Here is an 18762-nt window from a genome sequence, read left to right as displayed (position 1 = left end):
TCTCTTTGACTGCCCCATTCCACTTTTAAGTTCGTTATGATTAGATTAAAGCCTCCTTATAATCCAGGTGATACTATTTTAATTAAAGTAATCTGATTAGCAACCTTAGTCTGATTAACACCTTAATTCCCTTTTGCCACATAACGTAATATATTCAAAGGTTGTAGGGATTAAGACATGGGCCATCATTCTGCCTACCACTGTGCCCGATAAATATTTGCTGCTGGAATTTGAGTCTCTTCTGAGTTACATATAAAACAGCTCTAACAGCAAAGCTACATTATGTCTGTGTTTATAAGAATATAGTCAAGTATGCAAAGGAGAAAACCCATGACTGTTGTATCTTGATCCAGCTTTTCACTTACCTTCCTTTTATAGTTACAAATGTTCTACTTTATTAATTATGTTATTTGTATGTGTCCTGGTGACATAAATTAGAAAATGTGGACTGGTAGCACTACTGTAAGAAGTTATTCATTTTTGGTTCATGTTGAAAATGGTTACTAACTTGCTTACCAATTAGGAGAATGGTGATTGTTTACAGACATGAATATTCTCATAAAATGGACTGCAACACTGTAGATGTTCAAATATAGATAACTGCAATACATGTGTCCCATACCTAGGTTATTTTATGTAAATTTGCACCTGTAAAGATCCATTTGTATATTTCAGGAACTGAAAATGAGAAGGTAAAATCCAGTTGAGGGTAAAACTTTAGAAAACAGGGATATAAGGCCATGGAAATTCAGATGATAGTCAAGATTTAGCATTTTCATTTATTTAACATTTGTTTTTTACTTTGATGACTTGATATCCTGTAAGATTAAAATTGGTTTCTAATTGCTTTTGTTTTTTGTGGGGTTTTTTTTGGTTTTTTTGAGACAGAGTCTCGCTTTGTCACCCAGGCTGGAGTACAGCGGTGCAATCTCAGTTCACTGCAACCTCTGCCTCCCAGGTTCAAGCGATTCTCCTGCCTCAGCCTCCTGAGTAGCTGGGACTACAAGCGCACGCCACCATGCCCGGCTAATTGTTGTATTTTTAGTGGAGACGGGGTTTCACCATGTTGGCCAGGCTGGTCTCAAACTCCTGACCACAGGAGTTCTCCCGCCTTGGCCTCCCAAAGTGCTGGGATTACAGGCCTGAGCCACCGTACCTGGCCTCTGATTTTTCAAAAATACTGTATAAGTGCTCTAGCTTCAAAAAGTCCTAATTAACAAATATATTTCCAAATCTTTGCAGTTCATTATAATAGTTTTCTCAATCTCATACAATGAACTGTTTCTAGTAAAAGATCTGTTTATATTACACATTTGTTTTGACAGTTATAGCCAGGAGCTCATGTGTATCTCTTTGAAGAGTGGAAGCTGGGCTACTATTTTGTGAACTTGTACTTCTCTAAACCTCAAAGAAGATGCAAGCCGATGGTGGTTAGACTTGAATCCTGAAGAGATAATTCCATGAGAAGTGGAGCAACAGACTTTCTGCCTGCATCATTCTGTCCCTGTGAAACTCATCTTGCTTGCCACCATAGTAGCCTGGCAGGGATCGCATACAGAAGGGTCCCTTAGGCAATCATTTGAAAATAGCTTTGACCTAGATTTGTGACAAGGGTAAAAATCTGAGGGAAGAAAGGTAAGGAGCAAGAAAATACAAAAGGTGTTGCATTTTTGAGGTGTTCTACCTAGCCCTTTATCTGTGAGAGAAATTTTTTTTTCTGTAAATGAATATATGAGGGAAAAATACGAGATTTTTCCTCAGACTTGACCTTATAGTTGTCATTACAGTTTAAGAAGAAAAAAAAAAACGATAAAACATGTTACATAGTGTTCTAAAGTTTCAGTATTAACAAGATGACCTATGGATAGCACATTAGAAAAATAAGCACTTTACAAATTTAAATAATACATGCTCACTGTAGAAAAAGTCAGAAAGCACAGACAAGAAGAGAATAATCACCTAGAGTCATATCAACCAGAAACCACATTCTTAAAATATGATATATAAACTGTCAGATAGTTAAAGAGAGGCAGCAAGGTTTTGTTTTGTTTTGTTGGAGATGGGGTCTCTGTTGTCCAGGCTGGAGTGCAGTGGCACAATCATGACTCACTGCAGCCTCAAACTCCTCAAGTAGTTCTCCCACATCAGTCCCCCAAGTAACTAAGACAGGCACATGCCACCACACCCAGCTACTTTTAAAGATTGTTTTGTAGAGTTGGGGTTTTGCTGTATTATTCGGGGAGGAGGGGAGGTCTTGAACTCCTGATCTCAGGTGATCTTCCTTCTTTGGCCTCCCAGAGTGCTAAGATTACAGGTGTGAACCATCACAGGTGAGATTTTTTTATAAGTACACTGTGAATGAAAAAAACATCTCAGTTTCTCCCACTGTTCTCTTACAACACGTTTCTGACACCACCACCAAGCAACCAATCAGTTCTGCAGCTGACACCGGCTAGGTGGCTTCCAGTTCAGTTCTGACACGTCTACCTGGCAGTGGCTTCAGATCCTACAGGTTGAGAGTTCAGTCCCACAAGACTCCGCCCACCCCATTTAGTCCCAGCCTCTTCTGACCAACCAGCTTCAAGTTGGGGCTCCCACAGCTGCCTCTTTGAGTTCAGTTAATTTGCCAGAGTGGCTCACAGAACTCAAGGAAACTTATTTATATTTACTGGTTTATTTTATTAGAAAAGATACAGATGAAGAGATGTACAGAGCGACGTATGGGGCAAAGGGTGTAGAACTTCCATGCCTTCTCCAGGAACTTCCACGTGTTCGGCTCTCTGGAATCTCCTGAACTCAGTCCTTTTGGGGTTTTATGGAGGCTTTATTATATGGGCATGATTGCGTAAACCATTGGCCACTGGTGATCAACTTAACCTTCAGCCCCTCTTCTCTCACCAGAGGTTGAGGGGTGGGGCTGAAAGTCCTTATCATGCCTTAGTCTTTCCAAGGACCTTCCCCCATCCTGAAACTACCTAGGGGCTACCAGCCATAAGTCAACTCATTACTGTACAAAAAGACAGCACTTTGGAGATTCTAAGGATTTTAGGAGTTGTATGCCAAGAAAAAGTGGGTGGGGTGGAAGACCAAATATATATTTTACGATATCACATACACAAAAGAAATACATATGGCCAAGGAAGAAACTAAAATGTATTCATGGCCTGACGCAGCAGCTCACCTGCAGTCCCAGCTACTCCGGAGGCTAAGGTGGGAGGATTGCTTGATCACAGGCATTCAAGGTTATGGTGAACTATGATCACACCACTCCACTTTAGCCTTGGTGACAGAGCAAGACCCTATCTCTTTAAACAAAAAAGAAAAAAAAAAAGTGTGTGTGTGTGTGTGTGTGTGTATATATATATATATATATATTCACCCTTATTTCTGCATTCCTAAGGATGTGTAGGAACTCGGTCATTGTTAGGGATTTAAGTTGATTCAACTGTTCTGGAGAAAATCTAGCAAAAACTGTAAATTTAAAAATGTCAAAAAAAAAAAAAAAGTGCAATTCCTTTAACCTAACAGCTTTCTTTCTATTACAGGGAAGAAATAATCTGATAGCTGTCTAAAAAGGTTTGTGGGTTTGTTTTGTTTTGTTTTTTTTTTTTGAGAAGGAGCCACTCTTGTTGCCCAGGCTGGAGTGTAGTGGCATGATCTCCTTTCACTGCAACTTCCACTTCCTGGGTTCAAGTGATTCTCCTGCCTCAGCCTCCCAAGTAGCTGGGATTACAGGGACCTGCCACCACGCCCAGCTAATCTATTTTTATATTTATTTATTTATTTATGAGACAGAGTTTCACTCTGTTGACCGGGCCGAAGTGCAATGGCACGATCTTAGCTCACTGCAACCTCCACCTCCCGGATTCTAGTGATTTTCCTGCCTCAGCCTCCCAAGTAGCTGAGATTACAAGCATGTGCCACTACGCCCGGCTAATTTTTATATTTTTAGTAGAGATGGGGTTTCACCATGTTGGTCAGGCTAGTCTTGAACTCCTGACCTTAGGTAATCCACCCACCTCAGCCTGCCAAAGTGCTGAGATTACAGGTGTGAGCCACTGTGTCCAGCCAAATGTTTTAGTATAGGATGTTCATTGTAGTATTGTTAAAAAGGGAGAATAACCAAAAACCTGAATTTTAGTTAGGAACCTGGGAAAATAATATTAACCACTACAAATATTGACATCTGTATTTACTGGGAAGTCTGACAAAGTGTAGAGAGGAATAGAGAGAGGAAGGAAATAATATAGTAGATATATGATTATCCTATTTTTGTGAAAATATTTATCTACAAAGCTCTGTGTGTTTGTGTATGTATGTAGAAGTTATCCTGATATGATATATATCTCACAGCAGATACCTCTGAAAGTGAAATTTCAAGTAATTTTTATTTTCTCCTTCATATTGTCTATATATTTTGTTTATAATTCTAGAAAAGATTTTGTTAGTATTAAGTAGCTTAGGGATAAAGAGGGCTGATTTTGCCTGTAATAAAATGAACAACCTAACTGCTCAGAAATAGCCACTGCTAATTGGAGCCTTGGTTTAATTTGACAAATTGACAGTTTAAAAGAAGCTTTTTTTTTTTTTTTTTTTGAGGCAGAGTCTCACTCTGTTGCCCAGGCTGGAGTGCAGTGGCGCAATCTCTGCTCACTGCATGCTCCGCCTCCCAGGTTCACGCCATTCTCCTGCCTCAGCCTCCCAAGTAGCTGGAACTACAGGCGCCTGCCAGCACGCCTGGCTAATTTTTTGTATTTTTAGTAGAGTTGGGGTTTCACTGTGTTAGCCAGGATGGTCTCGATCACCTGACCTCATGATCTGCCCGCCTCGGCCTCCCAAAGTGCTGGGATTACAGGCATGAGCCACCGTGCCCGGCCCTGAAAGAAGCTTTTAACTACAGCTTTGAAAAATATTCCTGCCCATAGTAAGTATGAATTTATATGGGCAAATTGAAAGAATGATAATTTCATTCATTTGAATATCAGACTATTTCGGGGGTATAGGTCTGGCTAGTAAAAATGTGATACTTTTATGGTAACGTTAAATCTTTTATAGAAGTAGGATTTTAAAATTAAAAGGAATTTTAGAAATTATTTGCTTGTGTCCCTTCAGTTTATAGATGAAGAAACAGAAGCCCAGGCAGGGAAGATGATCTGTTTAAATCCACACAGCTAGTCATAGACTGGTCAGATGCATATTTTGTTTCTGATCTCTGGTAGCTTAGCCACTTTACCTTTTTTTCCAAATAGTCATCAGTGAATGATAATGCTTTAGCAGATGGAGTTGGTGTGTCTAATAAATGTGGCAGAGTATCTAACAGACCCTGTCCTCAATCAATCAACAGTATATTAAATGCCTAACATATACCTGAAAGCAAGTTACATACTGAGGGCAGAAAAAGAAATATATAAAAAATGTTTGTGGGAAAGGACTCCCTATTCAATAAATGGTGCTGGGATGACTGGCTAGCCGTATGCAGAAGTATGAAACTATATCCCTACCTTTCACCATATACAGAAATTAACTCAAGATGGATTAAAGACTTAAATATAAGAAATAAAACTACAAAAATCCTAGCAGAAAACCCAGGAAATGTCATTCTGGACATAGGCCTGGGCAAAGAATTTATGACTAAGACCCCAAAAGCAATTGCAACAAACCAGAAATGGACAGTGAGACCTAATGAAACTAAAAAGCTTCTGCACAGCAAAACATCAACAGAGTAAAACTATAGAATGGGAGAAAATATTCTCAAACTGTGCACCCAACAAAGATCTGATATCCAGAATCTGTAAGGAACTTAATTCAACAAGCAAAAAACAACTCCATTAAAAAATGAGCAGATGACTTGAACAGGCACTTCTCAAAAGAAGACATACATGCAGCCAACAAATACGAAAAAATGCTCAACATCACTAATCATTAGAGAAGTGCAAATCAGAACCACAATAAGATACCATCTCACACCAGTCAGAATGACTATTATTAAAAAGACCAAAAAAAAAAAAGATGTTGGCAAGGCTATAGAGAAAATGGAAGGCTTATACACAGTTGATGGGAATGTAAATTAGTTCAGCCCCTGTGGAGATTTCTCAAAGAACTTAAAACAGAACTACCATTTGATCCAGCAGTTCCTGTACTGATTATATACCCAAAGAAAAATAAATCTTTCTACCATAAAGACATGTGTACTCCTATGTTCATCACAGTGCTGTTCACAATAACAAAGATGTGGAATCAACCTAGGTGCCCATTAACCGTGGACTGAATAAAGAAAATGTGGTACATATACATCAAGGAGTACTATGCAGTGGGGAAAAAGAATGAAATTACCTCCTTTGCAATAACACGGCTGTAACTAGAGGCCATTGTCCTAAGCAAATTAATGCATAAACAGAAAAGCACATACTGCATGTTCTTATAAGTCGGAGCTAAACATTGAGTACTCATAGTCATAAAGATGGGAACAGTAGATGCTGGGGACTACTAGAAGGTGAAGGGTTGAAAAACTGTAAGGTATTATGCTCAGTACCTGGGTAGTGGGATCATTTATACACCAAACGTCAGTGACACAATTTACCCATTTAACATATGTGTACATGTACCCCCCAAACCTAAAATAAAAGTTGAAAAAAATAGATACCTATATGTAGCAAAAATTGGTACCTGGATTTTGAATGATTTATGTGTATTTAAATTTAAACCAGCTGTGATTATGGTCAAAAATGTTTTGGAGAGACAGACATATAGTAATTAAATATAAACGCTATTACAGAAGTGTGTATAAAGTGCTATGGGAACTCAAGAGAAGGATGTCTTCACAAAAGAAATGTCATTTGGCCTTCATGTACAGCACAAGGATAGAACTGCATTCCAGGTAGAGGAAGCAGTATGTGCAAAGGCACAGAGGCTCTTAAAAGAGCCACAGTAGTAATAAGATGACCTAGGCAGAGGGACATCAGTGAAAATTAGGTGGAAGTTTAGAAATAACACACCAATACTTTCTGTATTGTAAAGTTTTCATTGGACCGTTTAGGCAGATTCTAAGGGCTGCAGATACAGTTTGATTCAGGACTCAAATAGTATAACAAGGATCGCTTTTTCTGTTTCTGTTTCTTTGCTTCTTCATCCCCATTCTCAGGCCCCATGTAGATACCAGATGGCTAGTTACCAATAGCTCAAAGTTCTGGATTAGAGTCTCTTTAGGACCAACTGACCTTACTGGAGTAGTATCTTAGAAATAATCACCATGACCAAGGGAAAGGAATTCTCTGACAAGGGCTTCCCATGTGGGGAAGGAAGCAAGTGGGGTGCTTTTGCCACAAGGAGGGACTTACGGATATTGCATAGCAGACACTACAAATACTCAACAGAACCATTTCAGATTTTACATAGAGGCAAAATGTTGGCGGCTTTGGAGATTTTGATTTCTGTTTTGCTTCATATTATCTTAATATTTAAATAACTTTAATTCTGAATTAAAATTTTTAAATTATTTTGTCCCTAGTTTCTAACTTAAGGGGAAAACTTTTAAAAAAGAATGGCATAATTTAAGATTATATTCATCAGTTTCCAACCGCTATTTGGAGAATAAGATTATATTCATCAGTTTCCAACCGCTATTTGGAGAAGAGTGAGTTTCCCATGTTGCTTTCGTGTACTCAGATGAATACCATTTAAAAAACAGTAAAAGTGTGCAGTATATATGAAGAATAAGTTGCACATGAGAGCTTGAATTAATGTTACAACAGAAATGTTCAGTTTTCTGCCATAAAGAATAATTAAAAAGTGATTGACTCAAATTTGTTTTTGTAGGGCATCAAAAATGTTTATACTCTTAAATTGGTTAAAATGTTCACCCTTAATCTGATTTGGCAGTGAAATAATTACCCTCATATAGTGAGTGATATTTCCATGTTACCATGTGAACTTACTGAATTTGTTGAGATAGGGCTCCAGATTGGAGGTATAGATATTAACCATATCTTGGTTAATTAATACAAAACATGAAAATAATTTGATAGGAGTAAAATATTTACTCATGTTATATGTAATTGGATACATGTACAGGTTGAGTATTCCTAATCTGAAAATGCAGAATCCAAAATGCTCCAGTGAACTCAAAAAGTATCGGATTTTGGAGCATTTCGGATTTTGGATTTTCAGATAAGGAATATTCAACTTGTACTTATATAATGTATTAAAAGGAAAATGAAATTGAATTGCCTTATATGGCTTGTCATTTTCCTTATTATAATAAATTGCTACAGTAACAGTCAGATTTTGTTTACTTGGAACTCTTAGAGAATGAATCATTCTGAATAATGGAATTCCATGGAGTCTGATTTCCAGGTACTTGATCAGGTTTTCCCTGTAGTTTAAATTTTTCTCTAAAATACTTTTCATGATTTCTTCACCTCCTTAAAGTTAAGTGAAAATTATTCTAATTTTTCTTTACAATTAGGTTATTGTTTGCATCATTTATTGTGCTGTGCAGCAGTGGAAGTTTGTAGGGTTGTTTATCCTTTGTGAAAAAGCCATAAAGTGCTTTGAGATCTTGTGTGTTCATTATGTCCTTTTTAACCTGCCTCTCTCTAATTCCTGTCTCTTTTTTGCTTCTGGGCTTATAGCGCCTCTTTTCAATGCTAAAGACTTTGAATGGCATATTACCATTCTTTTACAGGTTGTATATAACACAGGAGTACATAGACTCTAAACATAGACTCATAGTGGGCCTGGCTTATAAACATTTATTGGTTGAATGGATGTTGTAACATGGCCATGGCATTGCTTAAAAATGGGGATGTGTTCTGAGAAATGTATCAGGTGATTTCAGCCTTGTGCAAACATCATAGAGTATACTTACACACACCTAGATGGTACAGCCTACTACACACCTAGGCTACAAACTTATACAGCATGTTATGGTACTGTAGGCAGTTGTAACACAATGGTAAGTATTTGTGTATCTAAACATAGAAAAGGCACAGTAAAAATACAGTATTAGGTTGGGCGCCATGGCTCATGCCTATAATCCCAGGACTTTGGGGGCCGAGGCAGGCGAATCGCAAGATCAGGAGTTCGAGACCAGGCTGGCCAACATGGTGAAACTCCATCTCTACTAAAAATCAAAAACTTAGCTGGGCGTAGTGGCGGATGCCTGTAATCCCAGCTACTCGGGAGGCTAAGGCAGGAGAATCGCTTGAACCAGGGAGGCTTGCAGTGAGTCAAGATCACACCACTGCACTCCAGCCCAGGAGACAGAGTGAGACTCCATCTCAAAAAAAAAAAAATCCCAGTATTATAATCTCATGATCTCATGGGACCACCATCACATACGCAGTTTGCCATTGACTGAAATGTTACTTGGCATGTAACCGTATTTACAAAGTTGTCAAACATACTCTGATAATCTTCTAAGGAGGAGAAGTATTTGAGAGGTGAGAAATTCACATTAACATTTTCCAAAGACAGTTATCATACATCTTAAAATTTAAGAACTTGAAAGTACCTCAGAAAACATGTATGTCAGGCTGTAAGTCTTCTGCAGTCAACCTTTATCTGGCAAAGATCTTTGCCATTTTCTGTCACCTCAAAAAGAGAAACACAGCTGTCAGTGAACTCCCTTCCTTCTGCTAATACTTTTATCTTTATGCCTCCTCTGTATCTTTGCTGAACTAAAAGCTTCAAGGAAATGATAAGTACTTCCTCACAATTGAATGTTGACCAGACCCATGCTATTCAAATATTATAAAACTTTGTTATCTAGTAACTTTTTAATCTAAAGCTAAGTTATGCTTTAAATAGTTCTTTCAATCTTCATTTATCTCATTTTTTCTTTCTTGCAATTCTTCACATATCAGGTAAACAGACTAGTTAGGCATTTTGTTTTTTGGTTTTGTTTTATTTTGTTTTTTGTTCTTTTGAGACAGTCTCGCTCTGTTGTCCAGGCTGAAGTGCATTGGCACAATCTCAGCTTACTGCAGCCTCCACCTCCCAGGTTCAAGCGATTCTCCTACCTCAGCCTCCCGAATAGCTGGGACTACAGTCCTGCGCCACCATGCCAGCTAATTTTTATATTTTTAATAGAGATGAGGTTTCGCCGTGTTGGCCAGGCTGGTCTCCAACTTTTGAGTCTCAAACTTTCGACCTCAGGTGATCCACCTGCCTTGGCCTCGCAAAGTGTTGGGATTACAGGCATGAGCCACCACGCTCAGCCTGGGTTAGGCATTTTGGAATGGGACTGTCACACTTCCACAGGTCCTTCCCTCCCCCAATTTTATTTTTTCTAAAAATCTCATTTAAAAATACCTGTAGAGTCATGTACTAAATAGCTATCTCTTGATGTCTGGACAGAGTTGTAAATTAAGCACCTTCTCCTCCTTCCTTATGTGAAGCTCTTATACTCTGGTCACTGGCAGTAGCTTTAACATTTTTTCTGTATCCCATTCCTCTGGACAGTGGGTCTCTCTGTCACTTTATTGATTGACTTAGGTTGTTTCTAATTTTACTTTTGCAGCTACAAATATTGTAGTGAGCATCCTTATGTATATCCTTGCCTACTTATTGAACAATGTCTGTAGGATAGTTTCCTAGACTTTGTTTTGCTCAAAGGTTATGCACTTGTAACATTTTGATATATTTTGTCAAATGACACTCCAAACAATGAGAACACATTTATAAGCCAGCTACCAGTATATGAGTGTTCATTTTTTCTACAGCTTCAACATAATTGTTTGATTTGTTGATCCAGAGAACATGAGCAATAAGTAATAAATCTCAAGGTTATTTTCTATTATCTTTGATTTATGACTTCTACAAATAGCTTTCAAAAAGAGGTGCATTTAATATTTTCCTTTTATCACTTCCAAGCCTATTCAGATATGAAATGTGCTATCAAAACAAGACAATTCATTTTTTATTATTACAGGCATGAAACATCATTTAAGGAAGTTACTTTATCAATCATTGCCAAATACTTCTTTACTATTACATCACCTGTCAAGTCAGGATATGTACTTTGAATGCTTTTTCTTCCAAGTTGGAGTTTACAGGACAACTGTTGAACTTGTCATTTCCTTTGCTAACATTTACATGTGATCACTTTGAAATACTCCTTGAGTTTTGCTGAGCAATAACACTGATTACAATGGTGAATGAACAGTAATTTAAAGCATATTAAAGGAGACTTTGTTAATCCAAACAAGCATTAATGAATCTGAGCTTTGTTTATTTATTGCTTGCTTGCAGGTGGATTCACCAATGAACTTGAAGCATCCTCATGACCTAGTCATATTAATGAGACAAGAAACAACAGTTAACTACCTCAAAGAATTAGAGGTGAGGCAACTGGGCACATGCGATGCAGCTGAAGCTTGCTGCATTTCACAGGAGCCATTGTGTTCAAAGAAAAGCTAAAGCATATTATTTTTTAAGTCTGATTCTTCTAACTTTTGCAGGAATATACTACCTGCAATTTTTTAAAAATCATTTTATCAAAGTGATATTTGAGCAATAGTGAGAAAAACAGACTACTCTAGCCTGGGTATGTGCCTGACTCTTAAAACTCATTTATCTTTGAACAGAGTTTCCATGTTTTTAAGTTTTTTCATCAAATATGAAAATGATATAATCTCTGAAGATATTCCTAGAATAATTTGGGTAAAATATGAAAGAAAGAAAGAAACATTTTAATAGCCTAAAAATGTAATTATTGTTTATTCCCAGGTAGTGAAAACTAATGTCTTCCTATTATGTCTTCTTATGGTTGACGTGAAAAACATTAATCACCTTGTACCTTGAAAGCTCGAACCTTACTAGTGCTAATAAAATCTGACCTCTTTTTAAAAATAAACATCAGTTTTCTTTTTCTCTAACATGTTTCCATAAATTGATTTTTGCTTAATAGCAAAGAGTATTTGTTATTTGAAAATCTAGGGTTTTTTCCTCGTGAATTCTTTGCTTAAAAGTTACAGTGTAAATTGAATCTAAATTGTAAAGAAACTATAAGTTGTAGAAACATTAAATCAAATTGCAAAATGAGAAAAAAAACTTGAGAATAATAAAAGTAGTAAGAGTAGAATCAGAGTATTTCACAACTACAAGGAATCATAAGATCCTAATTTTAGAGGCAAGGAAACAAGTAGACCTGAAGACACTGAATTGTCTGACTTCATAAAGCAAGATATGGCAGAACCAGAAACAAAAACTGTATCTCTTGACTTTAAAAGCTGGCATATCTGGTTTTTTGTTGTTGTTGTTTTTTGAGACGAAGTTTCACTCTTGTCACCCAGGCTGGAGTGCAGTGGCACAATCTTGGCTCGCTGCAACCTCCACCTCCCAGGTTCAAGCGATTCTCCTGCCTCAGCCTCCTGAGTAGCTGGAATTACAGGCACCTGCCACCACACCCAGCTCATATTTGTACTTTTAGTAGAGACGAGTTTCGCCATGTTGGCCAGGCTGGTCTCAAACTCCTGACCTCAGGTGATTCACCTGCCTCGGCCTCCCAAAGTGCTGAGATTACAGGCGTGAGTCACCGCACCCAGCCAAAAGCTGGCATACCTGGTAAACTAAGTTGGCTTGTATTTTCTTGTTATGTAAAAGTCCTGAATTTCATTTACTTATATTTAGACTAGTGTATTTATCAATATACGTGTGTCTACAAATAGTTATAAATATGTACTTTTAAAAAATCTGTGAATTAAGAGAGAAAAGTAGCACACGTTAACCAGCTCTGCCTAGGTAGAAGTATATTTAGAGTATTTCTAGAACTTGAATACCTCAACATTGTAAAAATAGTTTCTCACCTTGTACACACTGGTTTTATCACTTGTAAATTTGGAAATGTTGATTTTTGTCAATACTAGGAATTAGACAGTAGGTATCCTTATAGTGCTTCATGCTTGGAAGCATGATCTATTTTTATTTAAACCCAGTGTTCAGAAAGATGCAGTGGTGCAGAAAATCTGTGTTGTTGTTGTTTTTTTTAGGTATATAGGCACATTATATATGTTTATTGCTATTTTGGGAGGCTGTATTATATAAAGAGAAAGAGATTAAATTAGAGGATATATAGGAAGAAAGTGCCATTTCTTAAGTCAGTGAAAATGAAATGAAAAATACTGACTCCAACAATTTTTGGTTAAGGTAATGTAGAAGTTTGTACTTAGTAAACTTCTATTTTTGTTTATACTGATACTAAGTATAAACTTCTATTTTTGTTTATACTTATACTATGAAGCTTCTGCTTCATATGCATAGCAATGACAGGTAAAATATAAAAATAGAAACCAAAATAAAATGTGGGCAGGCTTGAAAGTAGTATAAGCATCTCCATAAACCAGAAATGAGGAGAAGCACTAAATTGGGAATGTGACCAAAGCTACCAACCTGTTGGGCTCCAAGGCCAGGAGCAGGCTATAGTATCTGATATTCAGCACTGTGGGGTTAAGGGAGCTGACAATATTCCATGCAAGATGTAGGAACAGAACGAGGCTTACTGCTTGAAGACTGGGATGAAGCCATTCTGCTCATAGAAAGAGCCTGGCCAAAAAAACAACAACAACAACAAAAGAAAACATATCAAAAACAGAAAGACTAATGCTGATGACCAAAAAAAGGAACTGAATCATCCAATAGTTCAATAATTACATCTTCAATTTCCTGAATATCATTTTAGGGTAGAATATTTGCGATAGGAACTTGAAACCAAAATTGAAAGGTCTGATTCTGAACTTGGTAACTGGATAGAACCTGGAAACAGCCACAAGACTGTGAGACCTAGATGATGGTCATGGAGTGATTGGAAAGAAGGGGATGAGACAGAGGGTGTGAAGAAATACTCCAGGGTTTCTGACTTGAGTGATTGCAAGATTGAAGTTGATGTTAGCTGAGATAAAGAAGACTGAAAGAGGTACAAGATTGGGGAGGAGTTTGGCTTTGAAATGTTTTTTTTTTTTTTTTTGAGACGGAGTCTGGCTCTGTCACCCAGGCTGGAGTGCAGTGGCGCGATCTTGGCTCACTGCAAGCTCCGCCTCCTGGGTTTACGCCATTCTCCTGCCTCAGCCTCCCGAGTAGCTGGGACTACAGGCACCCGCCATCTCGCCCGGCTAATTTTTTGTATTTTTTAGTAGAGACGGGGTTTCACCATGTTAGCCAGGATGGTCTCGATCTCCTGACCTCGTGATCCGCCCGTCTCGGCCTCCCAAAGTGCTGGGATTACAGGCTTGAGCCACCGCGCCCGGCCTGGCTTTGAAATGTTAACGTTTGAATTGCCTGTCAGGCATTCAAGAATGGACATCACGTGGGCAGTTGGTTCTTCTAGTGCAAACTCAAGGGGAAAGATTCAGGCTGAAGATAGAAAATTGTTAGTCATTGACAGATAGACTTAAAGCCATGAGACTAGATAAAACAGTTTATCTACCAAGTAGTGACAACTATATGAACATCTTAGATAACAGAAGACAGTGAAGGATAAGGGAAAATCAATTCTACTGAAATTTTATATTCTTTTAAACTATCACTTAAAAATGCAGGCAAAGTAAAGATAATTTCTGACGTACAAAGGCAGTACTAACCACAGACTCTCACTTCAGTTGAAAAATTATTAAGGATGTTTTCTGCAAGAAGAAAAGTAAACCTATTGGAAGTTCATATAATGTATGATAATAAGTTAAAAACATTGATGAAAAAATTGCTAAATTTACTTATTATGCTCTCTGAGGTCAAACTAGATAAAATTAATAATATGCAATTGGGTTGGAGCATGTTCAGTGATTAAAGCATGTTAGATTGTTTTGTCATGTTCAAAAGATAAAAATAACTGAATAAATTAATATGCTATGGGAAAATTTATTGGCAAATATATTAAAAACTTAAGAATGTTGCTTGCTACTTTGTAAGTAGTCTTACCAAAAAATAAACCACAATATAATTTGTTATTCAGTGTAATTGGTTTCCTTTGTCATTCTATCTCTTACATTTTATATATTTAAAAGATTATTCTGAGAACAGATCTATAGGCTTCATCAGACTGCCAAAGAAGTCCATGACACAAAAAGATTATTACTCTAGATCCTGCTGTCAATATTCAGGAAATACAGAAAATAGAGGAACATATTCAGTGAACCTTGAGGACCTAGTCAGCAAATTCCCCTAGAATGGCAAACTCTACAGAACAAACAATCCAATTTCCTTTTTTTTTTTCCTTTTTTTTTTTTTTTTTTTTGAGACAGGGTCTTGCTCTGTCACATAGGCTGGAGCGCAGTGGCATGAACACGGCTCACTGCAGCCTCAACTTCCTGGTTGTCTTCCTCATGCTGTCTTCCTACCTCAGCCTCCTGTGTAGCTGGGACCACAGGCGTGCACAATGCCCAGCTATTTTTTTTATTTTTTGTAGAGACAGGGTCTCACTTTGTTGCCTAGGCTGGTTTCAAACTCCTGGGCTCAAGCAGTCCTCCCAACTTAGGCTCCCAAAGTGCTGGGATTATAGGCATGAGCCACCATGTCTGGCCCCAGTTTCTTTAACACATAAATTACAAGGGAGTGGGGAGAGAAAGTATCCAGTAGATTAAAAGAGATGTAAGAGACAAATCACCCATTTGCAGTGTGTATGGACTATATTGAATTCTGATTCAAACAAACTGTATTTTTATTTTTATTTTTTTTATTTTTTATTTTTGAGACGGAGTCTCGCTCTTGTCGCCCAGGCTAAAGTACAGTGGCACGATCTCGGCTCACTGCAAACTCCATCTCCCGGGTTCACACCATTCTCCTGCCTCAGCCTCCCGAGTAGCTGGGACTACAGGCACCCACCATCACGCCCAGCTAATTTTTTTATATTTTTAGTAGAGACGGGGTTTCACCGTGTTGACCAGGATGGTCTTGAACTCCTGAGCTGAGGTGATCTGCCTGCCTCGGCCTCCAAAGTGCTGGGATTACAGGTGGGAGCCATCGTGCCTGGCCTCAAACTATATTTTTAAAAGAGAAGAAACAATTGGGAATTTGAATGCAGACTGGATATTTGATATTAAGGAATTACTGTTTTTTACATGTGATCGTGGTGTGGTGGTTTTATTTTTTTACAAAAGAGGCTTTTCTTTTCAAAACATACTGAAATATTTACTGATGAAAACCAAAAACAAAAAACGTAGGGGACAAGCACTAAAATAATAGACATGCAGGCCAGGTGTGGTGGGCCACACCTGTAATCCTAGCACTTTGGGAGGCTAAGGCAGGAGGATCACTTGAGACTAGGAATTTAAGACGCTGTCTCTACAAAATAATTTTGAAATTAGCCAGGCATGGTGGCAGGCACCTGGAGTCCTAGCTACTGGGGAGGCTGAGGCAGGAGAATTGCATGAGTCCAGAAGTTTGAGCTTACAGTGAGCTATGATAGTACCACTGCACTCCAGCATGAGGGACAGAATGAGACCCTGTCTCAAAAAAAAAAAAAGGTAAATCTATAGTTACCAAACTTACAAATAAAAAAGAGGATATAGGAGGAGAGGAGAGAATGTAGAAAACGTATCTGCTATACAAATGCTAAGCAAAAGAAAGCTGATATGGATGTATTTATACAAGTTCACAGTTCCTTATTTGAAATCATTGAGGCTCTATGTGTTTAAGAATGTGGTTTTTTGTTTTGGTTGTTTAATTTTAGAAATGTTAGGCCAGGCACAATGGCACACGCCTGTAATCCCAGCACTCTAGGAGGCCGAGGCGGGCAGATTGCTTGAGCCCTGGAGTTCGAGACCAACCTGGGCAGCATGGAGAAATGCTGTTTCTACCAAAAATAGAAAAATTAGCCAGCGTGGTGGTGTGCGCCTGTAGTCCCAGCTACTTGGGAGGCTGAGGTGGGAGGATCACCTGAGCCCAGGACATGGAGGTTGGAGTGAGCTGAGATTGCACCACACCACTGTACTCCAGCAGCCTGGGTCACATACCAAAACCAGGCCTCAAAAAAAAAAAAAAGAAAAGAAATGTGACAGGCACAAATATTTTATATTACATTCTACTTCTCTCAGGGCTGTTTCAAAGTCTATAATCAGATACATTAATATTTCTTTAGTGACATGTATGACCATGCGTGTTAAGAGTATAAAGACTGTAAAATGGCTTTCCATCAGGTTTTGTTGCCATGTGAATTTTAATGCAAAAAAATTTTTTAAAGCTTTAGGTTTTCAGAATTTTAGATTTACAATGATAAAGAACAGTGGGCCTGTCTCAGACAAAGTAAGAGCCTAAAATAATTAATAGACAGATACTACATATTAACAACCTACCACAAAATATAATATCATATACTTGTGTGTACCTAACAACTCGGCCTCATGGATGTGAGTATGTTTATATCAAGACAGCCGAAACTGACAGAATTACATGAAAAGTCAGCCAGAGGAAGCAACTTTAGCAGATTTTTGTCAGAAACTGGTAAGTCCAACAAAAATAAGATACAGGAAGTAACACCTTTGGATCTCTGTATAAATCTATACATAGATGTATACAGCGAGACATAGAAAAAGATATAGAGGGAGCGAGTATGCCCTAAATTGAACAAAGAGAACATACAGTGTTTTCAATGTAGAATATTTACCAGAATTGACCACTACCAGGATATAAGGGAAGTGATTTACAAAGTTTTGTTATCATGCGTAATATGTTCTCTGATCACAGTGCAATTAAGTTAAAAGAAATAAAATACACATGCCCAGGAAAAAGGAGAGAAAACACAAATTTTGAAAATCTTGAAGGCATTCTTAAATCACCCCATGGTTTAAAGAGAAAAATCACAAAACTTTAGACTATGGTGAGAACATTTCATTTCAAAAATCCTGAAATGAAGCTTAGATATATTTAGAGATGAATTTATAGAAAAATGCATTTATTAAAATAAATGGCACAGTGACTCACATTTGTAATCCCAGCTACTTGGGAGGCTGAAGCCGGAAGATTGCTTGAGCCCAGGAGTTTGAGTCTAGACAGGACAGCCATAGCGAGAGCTTGTCTTTAAAAAAAAAAAAAAAAAAAAAAAAAGACTGAAAAGAAATGAGTTAAATATTCAACATGAGTTAGAAAACATAATAAACCAATTAACTAAAATAATATAAATATGGAAATAATAACATAAGAAATTAAACAGTCTCAAGAAAACAGTATTTACTTAAAAAATAAAAGACCAAACTCTAGCAGCAAGACTTACCAGAAAAAAAGAGAAATGACAGAAAAAAAGAAATGTTAGTGATGAAAAAGCAGATATAAGATAAAGATTTTTAAAACTAAAGGCATAATTATTAATACTATAAAAACTCTAGATCAATAAATTTGAAAGCTTAGGTATAATGTAAGATTTTAGAAAACGATGAAATTTAAAAACATTGAATAAATGGGTACAGGATAGACTCTTTATAAATGATATTAGGAAACTGATTGTCCATGTGGGAAAAAAATACCTTTCAATGTACAAAAAAAAAAATTTCCTATACGGTTTAAAAATCTAAGTATGAAAAGTGAAACTTTTTACTAAAAAAAAAAAATTGATAGACAGTCATACATTGCTTAATGACAGGAATATGCTCTGAGAAATGTGTTGTTAGGGGATTTCACCATTGTGGGAACATCATAGAGTGTACTTACACAAACCTAGGTGACATAGCCTACTATACAGTCACCTATGCTATATTGTCTAGACTCCTAGTCTACAGAACTGTATAACATGTGTACAGAACTGTATAACATGTTACTGTACTGAATACTGTAGACAGT

General features: G+C 37.4%; 1 protein-coding gene across 4 annotated transcripts in view; it reads left to right on the top strand.

Moving 5' to 3' along the window:
• Positions 1-18762, top strand: part of TTC17 (tetratricopeptide repeat domain 17) — a 139660-nt gene that overhangs the window by 15582 nt on the left and 105316 nt on the right. For all 4 annotated transcript variants that reach the window (XR_013403946.1, XM_015114425.3, XM_015114424.3 and 1 more), the window contains exon 2: positions 11251-11340. Coding sequence is in view for 3 of the 4 variants with exons in the window: in XM_015114425.3 (XP_014969911.1) it covers positions 11251-11340 (90 nt within the window). In the remaining variant the exon portion in view is untranslated. The remainder of the gene's footprint in view (positions 1-11250; positions 11341-18762) is intronic.

This window comes from Macaca mulatta, chromosome 14 (genome assembly GCF_049350105.2).
Source record: "Macaca mulatta isolate MMU2019108-1 chromosome 14, T2T-MMU8v2.0, whole genome shotgun sequence".
Lineage (NCBI taxonomy): Eukaryota > Metazoa > Chordata > Mammalia > Primates > Cercopithecidae > Macaca > Macaca mulatta.
Note: the sequence above shows the minus strand (reverse complement) of the source record. Positions and strands in the feature narration are given on the sequence as shown.